Below are 22,049 nucleotides of genomic sequence, written 5' to 3'. Positions count from 1 at the left end.
ACATCCATCATGAGCAGCACAGTCCCCTTGAAGCATTATCATGATAACACTTGGTCTCTTAGATGTGTACATCTGTGTCTTTCTCTCTTTTGGCCTCTTCTGTGCCTTCATAGCAGACTTATTCTTCTGAAACAAGGTGAAAATAAATTTCCACTAGTGCAAAATAACATCTCTCTCAGAGAGCAATAGAAAAACAAAATAAACAGAATATACATATATATATATATATATATATATATATATATACATATATACATATATATATATATATATATATATATATATATATATATATATATATATATATATATATATATATATATGACACATATAGAAAGCATAATAATCAAATGGCACTGAGAATAAATAAATAACAAAAACTGTCGCAGATTAGTTTTACCTTTAGATAAATACACAGAGCACTAAGGCTGGTGTGTTACTGCACCCAGTTGAAGTATGCAAGTATTCATGCACTTGCACATAACACCTACACACTCTCTGACAGGTCAACTATAAATGTGAGCTATGAAGAAAAATTTTGCAGTGTTAAGCAAAGTGCATGTCCTGTTGGAATAAAAGTTTGTTACAGAACAGGGAGGACATCAAGTTGACTGCTGCCTCCATCTAGTGGTTGAATATGAAAACTACACCTCTGCAATAGCACCACGAGTGCTGAAAATATCATGAAAAACTAAGCATAAAGACAACAAAGTGCAAGCAGATAATTACCCACTGAAGATTAAATAGAGATGATAACTTTAAAATGAAAGAGGCACAAATCTGCTCATCTTTCCTTCTTTTCCTTCTATCTAATGGACCTACATGCCTATGATTCTGACACCACGTTTTGATACAGATTCCCCCCACATACAGAGGCATCAAGGAAATGACACAGGGATCAATGTAGGATATGAAGTGGCACTCAATGTCATCCGTGTTTACTATTCAGCACATGGATGGTAAACAACAGAGACACAGCAGCTGTTCCCTTTTAGCCACATGATCAATCGCCACCTGTTTGAATGGGTTTCCGTGTTATGACACATGGCAGAGTGGTGATTAGTTGCATCATTTCATAGCTAGTGAAGTGCCACCTGTCTTGTCTGCAGCAGTCTTTCTTCTTTGGTGCACTTTTGGCGCAATCAGATGTTTACTTTGTGTTAACCTCATAGCAACTTCTGGATCTGAGGACGAGACAAATAAGGCAAAGAGTAGCCGCCATGAGGACGGTCCTGACAATACAGGAGAAGACAGAACATACCGTAGCATGATGTGTAATTATAAGGGTCATTTTGTTTCCTCTCCATATAAACACCCAGTCGGTCTGTTGTAAAGTTGAAACACGCTGGACATAGATGGTGGAGCCGCTGGAAACATTTCTCCAGATGTGCGAGCCGTTATCTGGACTGGTTGTTTTCAGCCAGATTTAATTAGCAAAATCGCATAGACTATCCCAGGCTCCTGTCAGTGTTTAGCTGTCAGCCAAAGTCAAATCTCTAGGTCTGGCATCATCTCCTCTTTAAGCTGAATGTCATTGTCAGACCCCGTGCCCATGTCCGAGTCAAAGAGCGACTGGTCAGACTCGGGGGAAGGTGTGTGCAAGTGTCCAGTGGAGTGGCTGCTGTTGTCGCTGTCGTCCAGTGTGTCAGTCCTGGAGAAGAGCCCAAAGTCCGGCAGACCTACAGGGGAGCCATCACCACTGCTGCTCTCACTGTCTCCATCGAAATAAAAATCTTCCACCTCCACAAACCACTCGGGCCAGAATTTCCTTCGCATTCGCTCGCAGAACATGGCCAGGTTGATCAACTCTCCTGCAAAGACATCAGCCACAGCAGGTTCATGTGTTGAAGTTCTTACAGATAAAACTTTAACCAGCAGGGAGTCTCACAGCTGCTAGAAAGCAATGAGAGCCTGATACAGTTTTGAATGTTTGTCTTTTCTCTTTCATATGAACACTTTGATAAGAAATCAAGCGTTAAATAAGCATTAATTTTGTTTTCTTAAGAGACAAAAGACAAAGCAAAGCTGCATTACTGTAGAATATCACTGCCATCTAGTGGTGGGAAATGTAAAAAAAAATACTTGTTTGATAGGTTTAACTTTGTCAGACAATTATCCCAAGCATGATGTGCAAAAAAAAATACTTGGAGAAGAAAAAGAAGGATGTAGTGCCATCAGTCATACTATAGCCACCTCAGTCAAGTGATATCAATGCAAGATAACCTGTCTGGTATGAGCAACCACGATCAACAAAAGCAGTTTGTTGCATGCCTTCAATCAGAATATGTGCACACACATTTTCTAAAATAGTGTATGTCAGTCAAATGGACTTTTTTTTTTAACATTTTTGGGTGTTTTTGTAAAAGTAGTAGATCCTGCATGCAGCTAATGGCAGGCATGTCTTCATATAGCAAGGACAGTTTTACAACTCACACCACAAACAAAAACATAATTACATAATGTTTAGCATCTGTCTGTTTTGTAGGTGGTCACTTATGTACAAGTTCAAAACATATGCTGACCTTTGATGAGCTGTTCTGGTCGTGTCCCAGGTAGCGTCCACATAGCCTGAGCAAGATGCCCAAACACTGTTGCATCTAATGTTGACATCTTCGAGCCCATGAAGTATTTGTTATCTCCTACATGACAGAAAAAACAGTTTAATGAGAGAACAGAAAATCTCACAGCACTGAGAAAGTAAGGATGTTAAACAGACAAAAATCATAGACTAGTTGGTGTGAACATACAAATCTTTCATGTAGTCTATTTTCTCATCTCTATATCAAGGCAATAAACCATGGTTTAGACTTGCATCAGATAACAACAAAAAGTAAACATTGCAACGTTACCACCTTTGGAGTGGTAGACAGTGTTTTTTAAAACATATTCTAGTTATATATATCAGCTGCTATATTACTTTACATCTATTATCCCACTCATCAGTTACCGTTAGCTATCAAGCTGAGTCATTTCTTTCTTGTAGTGCTGCATTTCAGCCATCTTAGTCATTACTGTAAGCTATCATATGAATTGCATGCTTTTCAAATATGATTAAGCAGTTTCATTCACTGATTAATTAATTGCCTTATTAAACCATGTATCATTTATATTTAGCTAACCATTTTAGCTAATGTGCTAACTTGCTAACTCACACTGATGTAGTCTTCAGGTATAACACATTGTTGTTAGCTTACTAGTTAGGATCAGATTAGCTGCAATGTTTTATGTGGATAATTTTCCACTTGAATATAAAAATAAACATACTTTTAAATTAAAATTGGCAATAATTATTTAAATGACCAAAATTGCTGCAAGGGAGTTAATCTACTCTAGTATGCAAATTTCTACTCTGTTACACATTACCCACAAACCTTGAAAACGATTATAAAGTTGTTTATGTAACCATTGTTGATAATACAAAACACTATACTGAGGTCATGTATAAACTAGTTTTGTGTGCTCAAGTGCACCTTCATAAAACAAGTTCTCTCATGAACTAATTTTAAAGCTGGAATAGCAGCAACAATAACAGATTTTAGTTGAAAATCTCTGGCACTTGTGCAGCAGACAATAAAAGGATAAGTCATATGACTGTGGTGTGCTGATGCCCTCGCTTTTTGAAATGACTTTCCATTTTACCAGGAGTGGTCATTTGTTAAAAATGCCACAAACAGATCAATACTAAGCTCTTTTCTGTCCTCCACCTGATGATTTGTTTCCACCTGAACACTGATATTCACTTTGGCTGACATCCAGATCTTTACACATATCCATTCATATGTCAGTGCCGCCATAAAATTCTAAAGCAAACAGGAGGGCAAGGATGTTTCTGCACTGGCATATATCATTACCACACATAGAAAATCAATCTTTAGTCTGCTGTCTGTGAGGAACATAAAAGCTACTGTACAGCATGACTTGGCAGAGTACACCAGTCATAAATACTAGCCCACATTAGCCAGGCAATACTTTTCACTATCATTAGGGCCTGGTAATAGTACTGACACCACGTTGGCCTGAAACAAGACCTCACACTGTAGATAAGAGACATTTTTCTCCCTCTCTTACTCACATCTGCATGATTACTTCCAGTGCCACAGTCAACCTTTTTAGGCTGCATCTATCTTGGTTTTTGAAAAAAGCATGAACACAGTCCTCTTCTTACCCAGCAGAGTGGCCAGCGTCCTCATGTCCTTCTCCATCAGCATGTAGACCTCCTCCTTGGAGAAGCGTCCGATGCCGTGGCCATACATCTCCCGACGCACCATGCTGCCATTCAGGTGGCTGAGAAGCCACTTTAGAGTGTCGCTCAGAGGCCCGCTCATCGACAGCAGCTTCTGGGTTTCCTCCAGATTGTCCACCCACTGACAGTAAGCTATTGTCCTGTGGGAAGACACAGAGTGGAAAACCAAATGTTGACATAAGATGTTGACGTCGCCAACTTCTGAAAAACAAAATCAGAACAGCAAACATTTTGTTATTTCAGTTTGATGAAGAAAATTACTGATATCCAACCGTGTAGTGTGATACTATGACGATGTCAGACTGGACGACCTTGGTTATTATAACTATGTTGTAAAAATATTTGGTTTGAGCCTCTGAATAAGAGTGAGGTTTTCACTTTATCCTGCTTAATGTCAACAAATTTTTTTCTTTAAGTTTATTTTTAGGCAAGTTGAGTTTGTATAGCACAATTCAGTGACAGAATGATACAAAGTGCTTTACAGACATTAAAACATCATCACACAGCAGAAAATAATAAGCATAATTTACAATTAAAAACAAAACAAAGAAAGAAGGAAAAACATAGGATACAGACAGTATCTGAAACATTATCAAGTTTAAAAATTCAAGTTTAAAAGAAACATGCAGATTCTGACTTTTAAATAAAAATTATTCAAATGCAGCAGAGAACAGGTGGGTCTTTAACAGCCATGTGTAAAGACTTCAGAGCTGGACTGATGTGATCCACTTTCTTTGTCTTAGTGAGGACTTGAGCAGCAGAGTTCTGAATAAGCTGCAGCTGTCTAACTGATTTCTTATGCAGACCTGTAAAGACAATTATCAAGCCAGCTAAAGATGAAAGCATTGACTAGCTTTTCTAGGTCCTGCTAAGATCAGATCTTTCACCCTGGATATGTTCTTTAAGTGATAGTGAGCTGACTTTGTGATTCTCTTAATGTGTTTAGATCTGAGTCCATCACTATGCCCAGATTTCTGGCCTGGTTGGTGGTTTTTAGGTGTACAGAATAAAGCTCTTTGGTGACCTTTAATCATTCTCCTTCACCTAAGTATTATTTTTGTTTAGTTGAAAAAGATTTAGGCACATCCAGACATTAATCTCTTCAATGTATTTACCAAGAGCATGTACAAGGCCCAACTCTCCTTGTGACATTGTAATATATCTGCATGTCATCTGCATAGTTACGGTAACTAATTTTGTTTTTCTTTATGACCTGCACCAGTGGGAACATGCAGATGTTAAACAGAAAAGGCCCCAGGATGGAACCTTGGGGAACTCCATGTGTAAAGTTACCTATTCAAATCAAATCAAATCAAATCAAATCCAACTGTTTATAAGGCACTTTTCATACATAAGCAGTGCAGTGTTTTATATAATAAAAAACAAGTTGTACATATATATAAAACCTTTACACACTCAAGTAGAAAACATCAAATTTCAATAACACACACCTGATCATACTGTCTTTCTGACACACACATCATCACACCCACACAGCATACTATATATATATATATATATATACAACCTCCACCCCTCTCTGACTTGTAGTTTCTGTCTCTTTAACTGAAACAAAACTGGAGATAAACTTCTGAGGATAAACATCTGGCTTGACTCTGAGGTAAGGAAACGATATTCTGGGGATCCATCCACACTGGGAGCCACCTCATCAAGGACCACAGAAGACATCGCCACAGGAACCGCCCAGATCAGGGCAGGCCGGGACCCTCACCACAGCCAGGGCTGCAGTGCAGGATCCCACCAATCACCCCAACCAGGGCGATCTCCACAGGGAAAACCCGCAGACCGAGTAGGCGATGTGGAGGATACCCATGAGGAAAACACGGGACTTAAAGGAACATTGTGTAACATTTTCTGTTTCTGAATTTTAGATTTGTTCATACATATGCCAGCCATATAAGCCAGTAGGGCAGCACCATGATGGTCTGTCATCCTGAAACTACAGCGGCTGGCAAGGGCTGACATTTTCCTTGCGAGCCAGCGCACAGTGATTGAGATGCGGGAGGAGAAGATAAACAAGCGAGGCTTGCTACCAGGGCATATTGGAAAATCTGTTATATTGTTCACAAAAATACTGGACCATGTATATGCAGCAGCAGCACAGGAGCCGTTTTACCATCGCCAAAAAAAGGAGAAAAGAGGACTTAAAAGGCATCGGGACCAAACTATACATAAAGGACAAATACAATATGGAAAATCGTTGGGTACTCTTCCTCAGGTAGAAGGAGTTCAAGAAGGAGAAAGATTTTAAAAGAGATGGAGTATTATTGCAGGCTTTCTCCTTGACAAGTAAGTCAGCGGAACTGCCATGCACTGTTTTGCTCTAGCTTTGGAGTGTTACTCTTTAGCACCCCCCACAGCCTTGTAGTATGTACTCCAGCGGTGTTGTGGGGGTGTTGAAGCCTTTCTCCTAGTTTTCGCCACCGTTTTCACACCTGAACCGGCTTCGGTGCCATGTGGACATAGCCTAGTCTGAAGCCAGGAACCAAAGTGGATAGGTTTGAGCAGAGCCGACACATTGTAAAATGTGTTGGTGGGTGTTTCCAGTGGCGTGGTGGGCTGTCTGACATCAGACATCATGCATCAGGAGAGCAACACTGGAGGCATGTAAGAACACAGATGACTAGAGCGTCAGTGTCCCAGTTCTTCACCCCCCCAACCATCTCCTGAGACTGATCCGGTGTGGGATATCATATCATTATTGATCCATGAATTTAGAAGTTTTGAAAGTCGAATGAATGATCATTTATTTAATATACAGTTGTATCAGCCATTATAAATATTATATATATGTCCATTTAAAGAAAAAGTCAGACTAATGGATTAACAGTTAATAAATAAATGTTCAGAGAAAACATTTATTTTTAAAATATAACTTAACTTTAACTTTAAAGTTACATTAAGTTCTCAATGTGTTTAGTTTATATTTTATTCACTGTTGCACACTCCACACAAACATTTGCTTTAGTTACTGGTGCTACTGCCACGTGGTAAATTATACAGTATCTCTTTAACTAAGTTAAGTGTGCAATAACTAAGTTGTGTGCATATGGTATTTTGTTGTATATTTTCCTCTTGTATGTTAAATAGGGATGCATGTTATTACAGCTTTATGGAGCCTAACAAACAGCACTTTAGATGTAATCATGTTGCACAATGGTGTCCTAGAGTGTTTTGAACAAGTTAACATGCAATATACCATGACTTAGGGTGTCACATCTACCCAGAAACTTTGCTCATGGCGTGAAGGGGTATGGCCCACTGAAGCTCTGGGTTTTAGTCCTCTGCCATCTGCAGTACGGTGCGGACAGCGAAGCCGCACAAGTAGAAGACATGACGTCAATGTGACGAACACGCGCCAAACACAACAACAATGATGGCGTCGGTAACCAACTGTGTTGTGGTGCTGCTCCAGACAGTCCTGGCTTGTTTACAGCTTTTGCACCAAAATGCGCTGCTGTTACAACACAGTATCGCGCTACTGTACCAGCAACAGCGGGAGCAAGCAGATATGGAGAACAGCATATGTCAGATGTTACGAGGACCACTACGCGCAAGGACAAGAAGAGCAACCAGGAGAAAGTACTGGGTCCGACCGGGAAGATGCAGCACTTGGTGGGATAATTTTGTAAACGGTGTTGTCGTGAACAACGAATGGAGGGAAAACTTTAGAATGTCCAAGCCCTCTGTTGCTGCTTTGACTGAACAACTCTGCCCGTACATCGAACGGCAATCCACGAACATGAGGTCTTCAATCGATCCTATGAAGCGGACTGCAATAACGTTGCACTACTTGAGCAACGAGGGAAGGCTACGGAAGACAGCCAACGCGTTTGGTGTTTCGCGACAGGCTGTGTCTAGTATTGTTCGAGAAACCTGCAAAGCGATCGCCACCCACCTTGGTCCAAAATACATCTCGCTCCCGACCACTGAGCCCGAGGCGGAGGAGCTAGTTATGGGTTTCCAACGAGCCCATGGCATGCCACAGTGTTTTGGTGCAGTAGATGGCACCCACATCGAAATCAAACAGCCACACATGAACCCCATGGACTACATGAACAGAAAGTGTAAATTTTCTCTCAATGTCCAGGCAGTCTGTGATTACAGATATAGATTTCTAAATGTTTGCATAGAGTGGCCCGGTAGTGCTCATGATGCTCGAGTTTTTGCTAATTCTAAGGTGAACTCTTATTTGAAGACTGGAAAAATACCACCAATGAAAAAACAGATTGTGGATGACGAAGAAGGCATCCCGATTTTCCTGCTTGGTGATCCTGCATACCCGCTTCTGCCTTATCTAATGACAGAGTATGCTAACGGTGGTTCCACGCCTCAGGAGCAATACTTCGGACTGACTTTATGCAGGGCTCGTATGGTCATAGAGTGCGCTTTTGGTCGCCTTAAGGCTAGATTTGCGGCCCTTAGAAGGCCTATGGACATAAATTTAAATGATCTGCCCACTGTTATATATGCATGCTTTGTTCTACACAATTTCTGTGAGGCTACAAAAGAGGGTGTGGATGAACTATCTGTTTCTGGAACAATGCAATGTGAAAGGCAGAAACAGCCGTCCACGCAGTCTAATAACTATGTCACTGATTGTAACGAGGCAGAGGGAAGGAGAGTAAGGAGAGTGCTCACAAAGTACCTAGACCCTTAAATATATATATATATATATATATATATGTATATATATATATATATATATATATATATATATATATATATATATATATATATATGTTGCTTTGGCGTTTCAGGTGTGTGTGCATATCGTGCATATTGTGTGTGCAAATGATGGGCTGGTGTACTGTGCTGAGGGGTCATAGGAAAGACATATGTCATATTGAACCAGATTTGTTTTACTCCATCTGCACTCAGCTTTCCATCACTCTTTTTTAATTTTTCACCAGTGTGGAATTTCTCCATGGAGATTTTTTCCTTCCAGAGACACCCTTCACCTTAGTGGGAGCATAATATCCATAACATTTAACATGTTAGCGGTGAATCTAGTGACAAGCTCATTGACTCAACCTCCTGACAGGGCAGGTGGTAAAGAGAAAAAATGGTTAAAGATCTTACTCGTGTTTTTAGTTATACACCGTTTTGTGATTATCTCTGTTAAAACATTTGTGTGCAGGAAAATCTTACTCTCAGAGAAAGCACAGTAATGAACAGAAAGGCCAATGTCCAGACCCTTCAAAATCAGTAAGTCCAGAGTGTGTCCCTTGTGGGCTCTGTTACATGCTGAGTCAGCACAACATTTTACAGACTGTTACTCAAGTCTTTAGTTCCTTTGTCCTGAGGGTTGTCTGCATGGATGTTAAAATCACCAACAATAATTACACAGTCAAAACCAATGCAGCTCAAAGACAGCAGTTCATTAAATTCATCATAAAAGGGTGTGCTCTATTTCGGGGGTAGGGCTATAAAAATTTAGAAACATGACTCTGAAGAAGCCCTTCAGCTATAGAGCAACATATTCAAAAGAAAAAAAACTTCCAGGAGATAACTACTAATATTGAAAAGATCCATTAATTAAAACTGCAACACCACCTGCTCTGTTATTTTGGTCTAACCACGTTTCAGGTAAAATCATAGAACCAAGGTTGTGCTTAGTGATAAAATCATTCATTAAAAATGTTTCCCGGCTAAAGAACTAACATTTAATAAAGCTAACTTGAGCAGTTTAGAATTGTTTGCTCTATGTTGCGGGAACGTTGTGGCTCACAAGGTATGTTTGCATCTCTGTGCTTTCACAGAGCTACATTTTTCCATGTGTTACCTAACAGTACAGAATTTTTTAACCTTCTAATAAACAGGGTCCCAGCTTGTCCTGGGAAAAATTACGATTGCCGTTATCCTGGCACCCTGGACCCTCAACATGTCAGACTGCGGAGACAGAACACGGAGTTGGCGAGGTGGGACAGGAGGAGCTGGACACCCTACCTATGGCTGCTCTGTTGGGGGGTTTATGGGGGACAAAAACATATTGATCTGAGCGGTAGATGTGGGCCCAGCATTGACCCACTACTTCATCTGCTTAGCAAATCTCACATGAGGGGGAAAGGGAGAGTAATGAGGACGATGACCTGTTGGGGGTTTGGTGGGGTGAAGGAGGTCCACCATCCTGGTCCTTACATTACATGAAAATGTTTAGGATGAAATTACAAAATGTGGCACAGTCTATTTTTGTTAAAAGAACACATTGTTTTTCATTTAAATGTCTGACTGAGCTCAAAAATAAAATATTTTTATATTTTAGTTGTTTTTTTTTTGTTATTTGATTTAAATTTTATTATATTCCATTCATATAAAATCACCAAAAAATTGTGATTGTGCTAAATCATCATGTGTTGTATCATATGGATCAATAGCTCCTCAATCAAACTGAATCTACATGGTATCATAGTAGAATTTGTAATATTGGAAAACATCAAATCGTTACCCATTTAAGTCTATATAAAATCATCTTATGATGAAAATTGTGATTTACATGTCTAAGAGATGTGGATTAAACTGATGAGTAGAAATGTCCTCTTCTGGCATCTTTTCTCCTTTGAGGAAATCATGACATCCAATGGTGCTTAGAAGAAAGCACCTCATGGACTCCACTTCCTTTGGGTAACACTTAAAAAAGAAATCCTAAGCAAGTCCATAAACCATCCTGACGTCAAGTAGAGATTTGTCTCAAAGCAGTTTATCATGTCCTGTGTGTTCACTTGCAAACAAGTCTATGTTACAAATCTGCTTCTACTTATCTGCATCTCCTTTGTGAATATTACAGGTTTGATTATATATTTTATTATAAAAAACAAGTATTTTTATGACTTCATCTTTTTATTAAACACAAGTTATCTGGTATCCTTACTGCCATCTGAGCTCTGCTGATGTTTTTCCAGCCTCGTGCGTGTAGACACTTAACGAGATTAAGCTGCTACATCCTTTTACATTCGCAGTTTATCATACTACTTCTTACAAGTACAAACATGATCCTCTCGATTAATCTGAAAACCTAAATATGACTGTAAAGAGGGCCATTCTTCAGTCAGATGTCTTCTGATTCACTGCGTACAACTCAGCAGAAAGTCAAGCTGAAACTAATGAACAGTGACTATTTAAAGACTGAACAGTTACATAAACAGATGTTAGACAGGCACATGTCCAAATTTACAGCACAAATAAGCACATTTTTAGCCCAATTAACATTTTGAGGGTAAATTTCTATGGATGCTGCCTAATTACATTTTATTAAAGCTCAATAGATACTCTGTTGGGGCTGCTACAACTTGAAAAACTTTATATTTACTATTATTATTGCTGTTGTACCTAATGTGCTAGCAAACGGTTTTCTGTTAGCTTCTAGGTAACTGACAATTTTATGTTAGTTAAAATCAGCATTTGGACCTAGTTTTTACAAAGTTTGACCTTTTGCTAGCTACTAACTTTATCAGGCTGTCAAGGCTGGAGAAAACACTGTTTAGGGACAAAAGTTTATGGCAGCAGGTTCAGACACAGCTGACAATCATCGCATCACATGCACAGTATTTCAACTCCAGTCTGGTCACCAGTCTGCCAGACAGCTGTTCTCACCCCTGTGGTAACATCAGGCCCCTGCAGTTTTTGTTGACCCTTTGCTGTTTTCGGTGTAATATCCGCTCTGTCCCTCTCTGTTCGGCTATCCCTTCTGCCAACCCGCCGCTCCAGAATTACAGTTTGCTCCTGCCAACTCGCCTGCCAACTCAAGAGTTGCATCTCTGCCTTTGGGTCCAATTATCAGCTATTACAACACCTCATTTGGCTGATTATTAATATAATGATGCTGACTACTGGCTGACTAATATTAAATATAAAATGTTTTGAAAAAGCAAATTCTCTTGTGATCATCTTTTAAAATATCTAACTTAACAGTCATAGAAATCATCACAGCATTTTATTCTAAATAACCAGCATGGTGACTCAGTGATAACTATATTTTAGTGTTGCTGCTTGCCTCACCAGACAAAGAGCAACTAGCTGCCACACTGCCCTGCTTTGACATAAATAATTCAATCAATAAGGACCTATGTGGGTCTAAACATAGCAAGGTGGATGGAGTAGCAGAGAAAGGAGAGAAGGGAGAAAGTGGGTTCAGTGACCTCTGCGGCTTCAGAAAAACCTTTTGAAAATCCATTTGCATCTCACAGAGTACACATATTGACATTGTACTTTACGAGTCGCATCCACTTTACTGTCTTTTCAAAACTTTTCTTTTAATTTAAATTTTAAGAGTTAAACCCAAGAATTTATTTAAAAATGAGTCCTGACACTGACAAATAGAGGACAACAGGCCACATGGTGCTGGATCAGTCAGGGTTAGATCACTGTATGTGCAGGGAGTGGTGGAAGATAGAGCTTTTAGGTAATGGAAAACACTCTGAGCCTCTTTCTATTAGGGGTGGTGGTGGTGAAAACAATTTCCTAACAGCAGCAGCAGCAGCAGCAGAGCATGTCTGTCCCAGTGGTACTGGAGTGAGTCACCACTGTGAAGGATGACAGATATCACAGCAGGGATTGTGGACTTATTGTCTGGGCTGGAAGGCAGTATGTAATGCTTAAATAAAACTGAAGGAGCAATCATTTCCCCTTTTTTTCCTTTTTTTTAATGGCTTCTAATGTTGTGTTTTTAAAATATGTATGTTTATGTAAATAAAAACAATCTTTCATAACAGAGTTAGCTAATAAGTCAAATTATAATTAATTATGTAAGAGTAAGACTTTACTCCACCTTTAAGATCGCACGAAAATGGATTAAATACTGCATTTTTTTCTATTTATATTTCTCAAAAGGAGTCTAAAGAGACAATTGTAGTTCATTTAACACTGTGTGACAGTTTAAGTGTGAGTCCCTCACCAGTAGAGATGCTCCTCCACCATTTTGGTGACAGCCCGGGACACGGCTCTCTCCTGAGGGGTGAGGTTCTTGTTCAGGTTGACTCCCAGCTTCTCCTCCAGGAAGTCCACAATGAACTCTGACCCTGACACCTGCTCGTGATTGTATTCAATCCATGGCATCTTCCCTTGTGGGGATAGCCTCCCATCAAAGTAGTTCTGCAGAGAGAAAGAGCTTCACATGAATTTTGTAGACAATTTTTTATTTTTTTATTTTATTTTTAATTTTTTTTACAAAACAAAAAGACTTCTGTGTTGTTAAAAAGCAACTAAATGTTAGATTATTTAGATGTCTGCTGCATTTATGTATGCCTTTCATTCTTATACTTTTACTTGTAATAGGACAACAAACTCACGTTGGAGGCCCTGAATTCATTTGTACACATAAAGATGGAAAAATTTCCATCTGCCTATTTATCTTATGAAGTTCCTTTAACCCAAATTAATATCATTGTGTAGGAAATCCATGATGGTGATGCAACCAAAGAAATAGTTATGTCTCCCTAAATGAAAAGTCTGATCTGGTACTTTCTAATAAGCGCAACAGTTTTTTTTTTAACATTTTTAATGTCTATGATTTTAGTGAAGAATTGTCAGTTTTTAGAAATATTGTTTTTTTTATTCTCAGAGCAGTGTTGTTGTCGTAAGAAGCAACGCTGTTAAACTTTTCTCTGGCGTTAAGGAGAGGAAAAGTCCTGGCCCTGATGGCATTGGAGGTTGTGTTGTGTGCTGTCCAGCTGGCAGATACATTTAGTTTTACAAGGTCCCATCCCTCTGGAACGATCCCATCATTGTTCCAGTACGTAAATCTGCATCTCCCAGACCTCCTAAAGACTTTAGACCTATTACACTAACTTCCCTGCTCATTAATTCATTTGAAAAGATTGTTAAGGAATCACTTCTGACCTGTGTCCTGGATAATCTGGACCCACTACAGCTTACCTACAGGTCAGGCAGAGGTGTTGAGGATGCAGTATGAACCCTGCTGAATTTAGTTTAAACCCACCTTGAGGGAGCCAGGTCCTTAGCTCGTCTTTTATTCATTGATATGATTTTAACTGCCTTCAGCTGCACGTTTTAGCAGTAAGATAAAGGGACTCCCACAACATCGATTCTGGTCTTGTAGCCTGACTAGATGACTTTTTATAGGAGTGGCCACAACGTGTATTCTGTCAGACCCTCACCTCTTCCACTGGATGTGGAGGTGTCCTTTCACCTTTATTATTATTTTATATAAAAATGAGGGCCGTAGCCAACATGTAGGTCGTAAAATTGTTAAATTCACAGACCACTCAGTCCTTGGTGAGTAGTGATGTATGTTAAATATTAACATAAACAAAACAAAAGAAATGTGTATCAACTTTCGGAAGAATCCTCCGAACATCTCTCCTGTCAGCACTAAGAAACAAGCAGCAGAGCTGGTTAATAGTTAGAAATACCTGGGCATCCACGTGGATGACAGGCTGTCTTTTGATCTCCATGTCAACACTGTGTGCAGGAAGCTCACCAGCGCATGAATTTTTGTCAGAAGCTTTGTAGTTTTATTGTTGACAGTACTTTTATGTAAATGTTTTACTCTTGTTTTATTGAATCCCTTTTAACTTTCTCTTTAATCTGTTGGTAAGGCTCATTTTTCCTCAACAATTAGAACAGATTGCAGGGGATTGTAAGACTGTGTGGGAGATTGCAGGGATCTCCCTGAATGACCTCTCAGCCCTGCTTCATACTAGAGTCCTAAGCAAGGCCTGTTCAATTCTTGCGGTTCAAAGCCACTCCTTGGTTCATGAGTTCCTGCTGCTTCCATCGGGGTGCAGGTATATCCTGCCAAAACGCAGGACAAACAGACACAAATATTATTTTGTCCCTGCAGCCATTGCCCTGTTGAACCAGTAGCTCTAGTTTCTGTTTTTTATTTATATATCAGTCTTTTGTGATATTTATTGTTGTTTGTGTAATTGTGTACTGACTGTTTTTATTGCTTGCTGCACAGCAAATCCCCCTAACAGGATAATAAAGACTCCTTGAACCGGGAAGATTTAGTGATATTTAGTTCTGAAGTTGCAGATTGCAGCCAAATGGAAACCCCTTATATCAGCCTTGTCTTCCACATGTGCAGGAAAAATTACAGCTGCTATGATGCAGCATTTACTTCATTTTCTCTGAGACAGAGAAAGATGACAGTAGACATGGTAGACTTAGAGGAAGATCAGCCCATGTTTGATATTAATAGCTCATTGTCTACACAGTAGTTCATATTTTCACAGGACTCTATAAACAGCAAACATAATAATACATATTAAACTGTATTTTTACCAACAGTAAACAGTGAGGTGTAAAGGCCGGGCTGGAAACAAAGGAACGGTGGATGCAATCTTCCTGTGGACTTAAAGATTATTATAAACCAGCAGAACCCATCATGCTTGAAGGAGTTGGTTTAGTTTCGAGGAATTGTATCGAACTTATAGAGACATTCCCTAAGAGAGGGGTAGCTGTAATTATCACAAAACAGTACTGACGTTTATGGGAAATACTTCTTTCATAATTAGAAATCCTTTACACATTTAAAGTGGTAGGCATTCTGCTTTGATGCGCATGGTTGAACATCAAAGGGTGGAGGAATTATCCAGGGCTCCTCAGTGAAAACAGCCTTTGTACATTTGTGCATAACACAAAATAAAATGTTTGAATCTTCATCTTTTTCTGTGTCGGGGATTCAAATGTACATCTCCAAAAATGGAGATCATGCTCCTGTGTTTTACAGAAAAATGAACATGTACAATGGCACAAACTCAAGCTTCGCCAGCAGAAATGACCTCTGCAGAAACATCCCAGCAATGAGCATTTTAGCTCTCTGTTGTCACCTGATAAGGCAGATCCACCATGCGCAGGTATGTTTCTATTTTGAGGCAGAAGGGGGAAAGGCTGGGCACGCCATTCTTTGGTCTGGAGAACTGATGGAGGATGATGGCATCTTTAGAGTCCAGCTCCTGCTCCTTCCTACACAGAGAGAGCGCACAGAGAAAAGCAAATATTTAATAAATGAGTCTGTATTTATTTTGTTTTGTTGACTATTATTTTATACAACGCTTAAATAAAATGGCAATATGTGAGTAATATTTGCTTATTTGCCAGCCTGAGTCCTGCTACTGGGTCCTCGCCTCCGCCGCACCGTGACAATCTGGCTGAGAGTGATCAGAGTTCCTGCTTGTTGTCTGACTCAGTGAGTTTGGTGAGATAAAAATCGAACATAACACAGCATCTGAGCAGAAAACAGGGCATACCTGTAGTTTATTATAGCATGATAAGACAGCAGAAAGTCCCTGCATCCCTGAGCTCTGGTATTTTTACACAATGACTATGCCAACAAACTTTCTTTTTTTTTTTTAATTGCAGTGACATGTTTGATATTTTTCATAGAAGTGGTTTGCCTACATTTTGCCTGACTGCATTCAGTGTGATTTGTGATCTTTTTAACTGACATTAATCTGGATTGTTGGGTCTCGTATTGATAATTTGCTCCATGTTTACTACATAGTTTTATTAGGTTTTAATAAACAAAAGCATTTCCAAACAATCTGGAGTCCATCATCTTTCAAAAAGAAAGACTATTCAAAGGTAGGAAATATTCAGCAGTTGGTGGTTTTTGTAAGAGAGGATTTCCTGGCAGATTCACTCCCATGTTAGACTGTGAGACTGTGTAATGCTCCGAGAAGCTGCACAAATCCAGGACCTACAGCTCAGACTCTATGGTCTGCACTTACAGCTACTTTTAATCTTATTTTATGTTCTACGAAGTGCTTTATAATGTGTTTCTAATTCACCTATTTTCACACACACATACACACACACACACACACACTTATACAGTGCCTATTATTATCAGTAGTAGTACATACTCATAATTTAAATCTTAAACCACGACAGTACACAAAGCAAAGGCTAAAGAGAGGTATGGCCTCTGTATGAGAAAGCCACTTCTTTTTTTTAAAAAAAAAAAGAAAGAGAAAAGAAAAGCAAGAAAATGTGGCAGCACGCTTTAGGTTTTCAAAGTTGCATCTGGGTATTCCACAAGACTTCTGGAATAATGTCCTTTGGACACACAAGACAAAAAGGGGAGGTGTTTGGTCATGATAATCACAGTGTATCAGCACAAGCCCCCCACACCACCTGTCAGCCATGATGGAGGAGGACTCAATAATCTTAGTACTTCATATCCTGCTTCTGCATTTTCACTGAGTTTTTGTGTGATTTTTGTTCATCATCATCATCATCATTATTATTATTATTATTATTATTATTATTATTATTATATACATAAAACCTTTGAGATAAAATATATCTTTCCACATACTTGGACACTAAAATGCCAAATCTGTTTCTCAGCAGCTGCTAGGCGCCGTTTTCTGGCCAGACACACTGACCCCGTCTGGTCTGATCTCTCATATCCGTTGCCAGCTGCTCTTCTTTTCATTCATGAATTCATTCCACTAATTTTCATCCACTTGATCCTAAAAATCCAACTTGGTGCTCTGGATGAAGCCATGACACTCTGACTTTGTAAAAAAAATCATGATTTTGAGTCATTTTAAAATCATGTCATTAATCTTTCTGCATTAGGGCTTAAAACTGAAGCTGTCTTACTGTCTTCATTGTTTGTGAAATGTTTCTTTGTCTTTTGATGTTACAGAAACACTTTATTGTATTGTATTGAATTTATTTCTGTCTTCGCCAGCTTCATTAAATGTGCAAACACAAGTTTGAGCCAAAATTAAAGTGTCATTGGTTGTGCTTTATTTTGTTTAATAAGATAAGATGTAAAACTATATCTGAAAAAAAAGCTTTATTTACAATTCTTCTTCATATTGTCTTATTACTGTATGTGACTTTTTCATTTGAACATGCTCAGAAAGTCCAAGCCTAACCTGGCAAGAAAATATTTGAAGGAAGTCATAAATTTGTTCATTATGTCCTGTTGGACTTTTGCAACTCAACTTCTTATGGCCTCTTCACCACTTGCAGTTTGCTCAGAATGCAGCAACTCGTGTGCTGACTGGAAGAAGACAACTGTGTTTACTGCTCTTCACATGCTTCCTGTTAGGTTTAGGAGCCAGTTTAAGATTTTGTTACATGTTTTTAAAGCTTTAATGGTACGGCTACATAGTATTTTTAAAGCTGCTACAACAATGTGTTCCAGATAGAGCTATGGGGTCTTCAACCCAGCTCCTTATTTCATATTCCAGGCTTAAATGCAGGGGTGGCAGAGCCTTTTCAGTCGCTGCTCATAAACTGTGGAATAGAATAGAAATACTTTAGAATAGAAACAGTCTGCTTGTTCACAAAGACGTTCAGACACTTTCAGGTTTCAACTTCATACTTATAACCCACTTATTTGGACTTTTAAAAAAACACACAATTAAGCCTGACAATTATTTCAGCTTGTTATTTAAAAAAATCTGTTTATTATATTATTTATCTATTTTAATTGTTATTTCATTGTACAACACTTCATTGTTGTAAATGTGCTGCATAAAAAAAGACCTGACCTTGGCCTTATTATCATAGTTATTGTAGTATTTAGTAGTAACAGGGGTTGTAAGACACTATGCAATTTTGACTAACCAGACGTTTATTTAGATTAGCTCTGGTGGGTGTTTGTTAATATCAGGGTTGGCTTTCTAATTTGTTGCCTAACTACTGCAGTTGTGTCGCTGTCCATTGTCTGGTAGTGCTGAAACTGTCCTGCACTTATGAAGCGTTGTCCACGCTCACGTGGTGCTGAAAACCATCCAAATCTCTTGTGTTACTGTTATCAAGCCCCGTGTGTGTCTTCCTTTAATTTGGGTCCATTCAGACGTAGTGCTGTCCCCTCCCTGAAGAGCCGTTTAAACATCCCTCAGAACATTAAAGTGTCTTTTCTCTGATGCCACGCTCCAGCAACACATCACATGGCATGAACAGATGATGCCGGCAGGCTGCGGGTCCAGCCTCTGCAGCCTGCACGTGATTTAGCAGCACCAAATGCAAGGTTACGCAGCTTATTGGGGGAGAGGGGGTGGGGAGCAATAAAAGCAGAAACTATGAGGCCACTGTAACAGGATGTACTTACTCTGATGCACTGCCCTGGCCCAAATATAATCCCTACTGACAAGCAGGGGCTCTTTGCTCAAACAATCCTCATGTGTTAATCACTTTTAAATTACGATTCCATCTCGTTTGTCACATTTTGGTACAAGGTACAGCTACAAAACAGCCTGATTCTTATTCCCTCTTGTTTTCTAGCAGCTAGATCTCTCCACAGCAGATTTCATTAAAGGTTGAACTGACTTGAGTCTGCAATGTCAAGAGGAGCGTTTAGTTTACACTCGTGTTGGCACGGGAGCTGGCACTCGAGCGGACTCGTGACTCATTTATTTCATTTTTAATTTTTATTTTTTTACTCCTCTTGATGTCGCGTCCTTGGAAGGAGGAAAACATGGAAAACAAGCCTCACCAATCACCGCGAGATCTACAGAGAAATTGTCTCCCACAATCCAGTATCCGTTTGTGGTTTTATCACAACCCGCTGCTCTGACGCCTTATCAGCCGCCGTCAGCAGGTGGGATTTTACATCTGGCCATTGATCATTGATAAATAATAATAATTAAAAAAGCACTATGATGAACAATCCAAGAATGTCGCTGTGCTTTCCTACCTGATCGCGAGCAGCTCGTGCAGTAGGTAGGCGGCAGCAGCCAGCAGGGCTCCCCCGGTGATGTACAGAGTCTTCTTCCACCAGGAGTCCGAGCCCAAAGCCGACATGATGCCTCCGTAGTCCTGTAAAGGAAAGGCGATGATATAGCCATACAAAGACTGCTGCTGGTCGGAGCCGCACAGCTCGAGCGGGAGGCTGTGATTCCGCCCAAGTTCAACCACACACGGCCGGGAAGAGGCGAAGCCAGCAGCCCAATGCATCCTCCCTCCTTCGGTTACAACCACCCCGCTTCCTCCTTGCTGCGGTCCCTGTTCGGCTTCATCGAAACGTCCCGGCAGGTTATCTACGGCATGGCGGCGGTGATATATGGCTGTTTATCCAGAAAACTGGACGGTGTAAACATTGTGCTTCCTCCTCCTCCTCCCTGGAAAGATGCTCAGCACTCAGCTGGCTTTTTCTATGCAGCTTCTAGAAAGCGTTAAGAACCCAGAAACACAACACCCTAACTTCCGGTTTGTTTCTAAATAAACGTTACCGTTTGGGACTCACAATATTTCTTTCCAATTTAAGTTGACTTCTTTGCTGATTCAGGTCATTTTTTTATTCAGTTACCCTCATAACCAGATAGATCAAAATGTTAAAAAAAATCTAATATTGTAAGTCCTCAAACTTCTGACCATTACAAACTCCTCTAATAAATACCTATTGAGAAAAGCTTATATGCTAATTTTGTTTGACTTTTTTTATTTTTATTTATTATTTATATTTATTTTTGTATAAAAATTGAGAAAATCACATAGAAAATCAATATTGAGAAGCTAGAACCACTGTAAGGTTAGCGTTTTTACATTTATAAAAAGAGAAAAAATCATAATCATGGACAGAACAGCTCAGCATAGATATGATTAACTAAGTTATCGTAGACAAAATCTAATTTTAATTGATCTATTTAAGATAGAGATTTTTGCTTACCTCTGTCCAGTGCCCACAAAACAATTTTGCCATGTTTTGGTTTTTTTTTACTATGCAAGCAGGTTTAAATATTCATGTTCAATTATATTTTAGCATTTAAAGTTGATGTGGCTTTTTTAATCAAGATACGCAGATTTAGAAGAACTCCCACGCCCCATTTTGTTGATGTAACAATGCTCTTTGACAATAAAATTGATGCTGTTGTAAAATCTGTTTGTTTCCATTTAAAAACAAGCCACATTTGTAAAGAAAATGCATTTGTGGGATGAGCAGCAGAGTTCAGTATAGGCTTAACGGGGCTACCTGAAAAGCTTATTCTGTCAATGACAACACAAATTTTGTTAAGTTTTGTGCCACTTTTACATGAAATATTATAGTATACTATTAAATAATTGAGAAATAAAGGCAAAGATGGGTTGATATAACAGCAACAAAATTATGAAATAGTCCATAACTTTATTTTAAAGGCAAATTAATGCAGCTTCCGGTACTGACGTACCAAACTCCTGGGCCTTGACGCAGCTGGCCTATTGTCTCGCTTCAGTGGAGTCACCCCGCCCTGTCGAGCCCCCCGCATCCCAGCGAAGCCAGGGGCTTGCCACGAACAGCGCACGTGACATAATCCCGTCTAATATCAATGCATATTAAACCGGCAGTAACCCGTGAACTGTTACAGTGACCCGGCTTTTCTGCCATAATCTCAGCTGCATTTGAGTTCCTGTAGTAGCTTGAAAGAGCTAGCTAATTACAGGTTTTTGGTGATGTAACTATGTAAAGACACGAAAAAGTTACCAGAGACACAAGACATGAGTTCAAGTCGAGACAGGTAACAACACCTGTAGTTACTATGGGTCAAGTTTATCCAAAATTTGATAGGTAATTAAGTAGTAGTAAAAATATTATGCTATTTTGTCTACTTACTCTGGGACAACTTCTGAAGTACATCAGGACGGTCATGTTGACGACTCAACCCCGCAGCAGGTGTGCTGGAGGTGTGTTTGTCGCGCATGGCGAGAGCAGGTAGGAGCCAACTTCGAGGAAAGAGGATCCCGTAGCTTACCGTTACATCACTGTCGGAGCCGCGGTGATGCCAATAAGCTCCCCGGGCTGTCTGGGTCCAGGTCAGTGACGGAGACTTCGTTTAAAACGAATTGGATGAACTAATGATGCATCTGAACTTAATCTCCTGGC

At 39.6% G+C, this 22,049-nt stretch overlaps 1 protein-coding gene across 1 annotated transcript; it reads right to left on the bottom strand.

Annotated features, from left to right (window-relative positions):
* Positions 1-328: 328 nt before the first annotated feature.
* On the bottom strand, positions 329-20,457 carry faxcb (failed axon connections homolog, metaxin like GST domain containing b). Its single transcript, XM_041986795.1, has 6 exons — positions 19,887-20,457; positions 16,057-16,192; positions 13,158-13,354; positions 4,166-4,383; positions 2,523-2,639; positions 329-1,811 (listed from the first exon to the last, which is right to left on the bottom strand). The coding sequence occupies exons 1-6, from the start codon at positions 20,144-20,146 to the stop codon at positions 1,489-1,491; spliced, it is 1,251 nt and encodes a 416-aa protein (XP_041842729.1). The 5' UTR covers positions 20,147-20,457; the 3' UTR covers positions 329-1,488.
* Between the last annotated feature and the right edge of the window lie 1,592 nt (positions 20,458-22,049).

Source organism: Melanotaenia boesemani, chromosome 6, assembly GCF_017639745.1.
Source record: "Melanotaenia boesemani isolate fMelBoe1 chromosome 6, fMelBoe1.pri, whole genome shotgun sequence".
In the NCBI taxonomy this organism is placed as follows: Eukaryota; Metazoa; Chordata; class Actinopteri; order Atheriniformes; family Melanotaeniidae; genus Melanotaenia; species Melanotaenia boesemani.
The sequence above is the reverse complement of the archived record's forward strand: the minus strand, read 5'-3'. Positions and strand labels throughout refer to the sequence as shown.

Bases quoted from the DNA above. Each gene is read 5' to 3' on its own strand.
- faxcb (XM_041986795.1), bottom strand. From the start codon at position 20,146: ATGCATTGGGCTGCTGGCTTCGCCTCTTCCCGGCCGTGTGTGGTTGAA. The intron at 13,355-16,056 runs GTGACAACAGAG...TTCTCTCTGCAG, and splicing joins TGGTGGATCTGCCTTATCAG to AACTACTTTGATGGGAGGCT. The intron at 4,384-13,157 runs GTGAGGGACTCA...GTCTTCCCACAG, and splicing joins GTGGAGGAGCATCTCTACTG to GACAATAGCTTACTGTCAGT.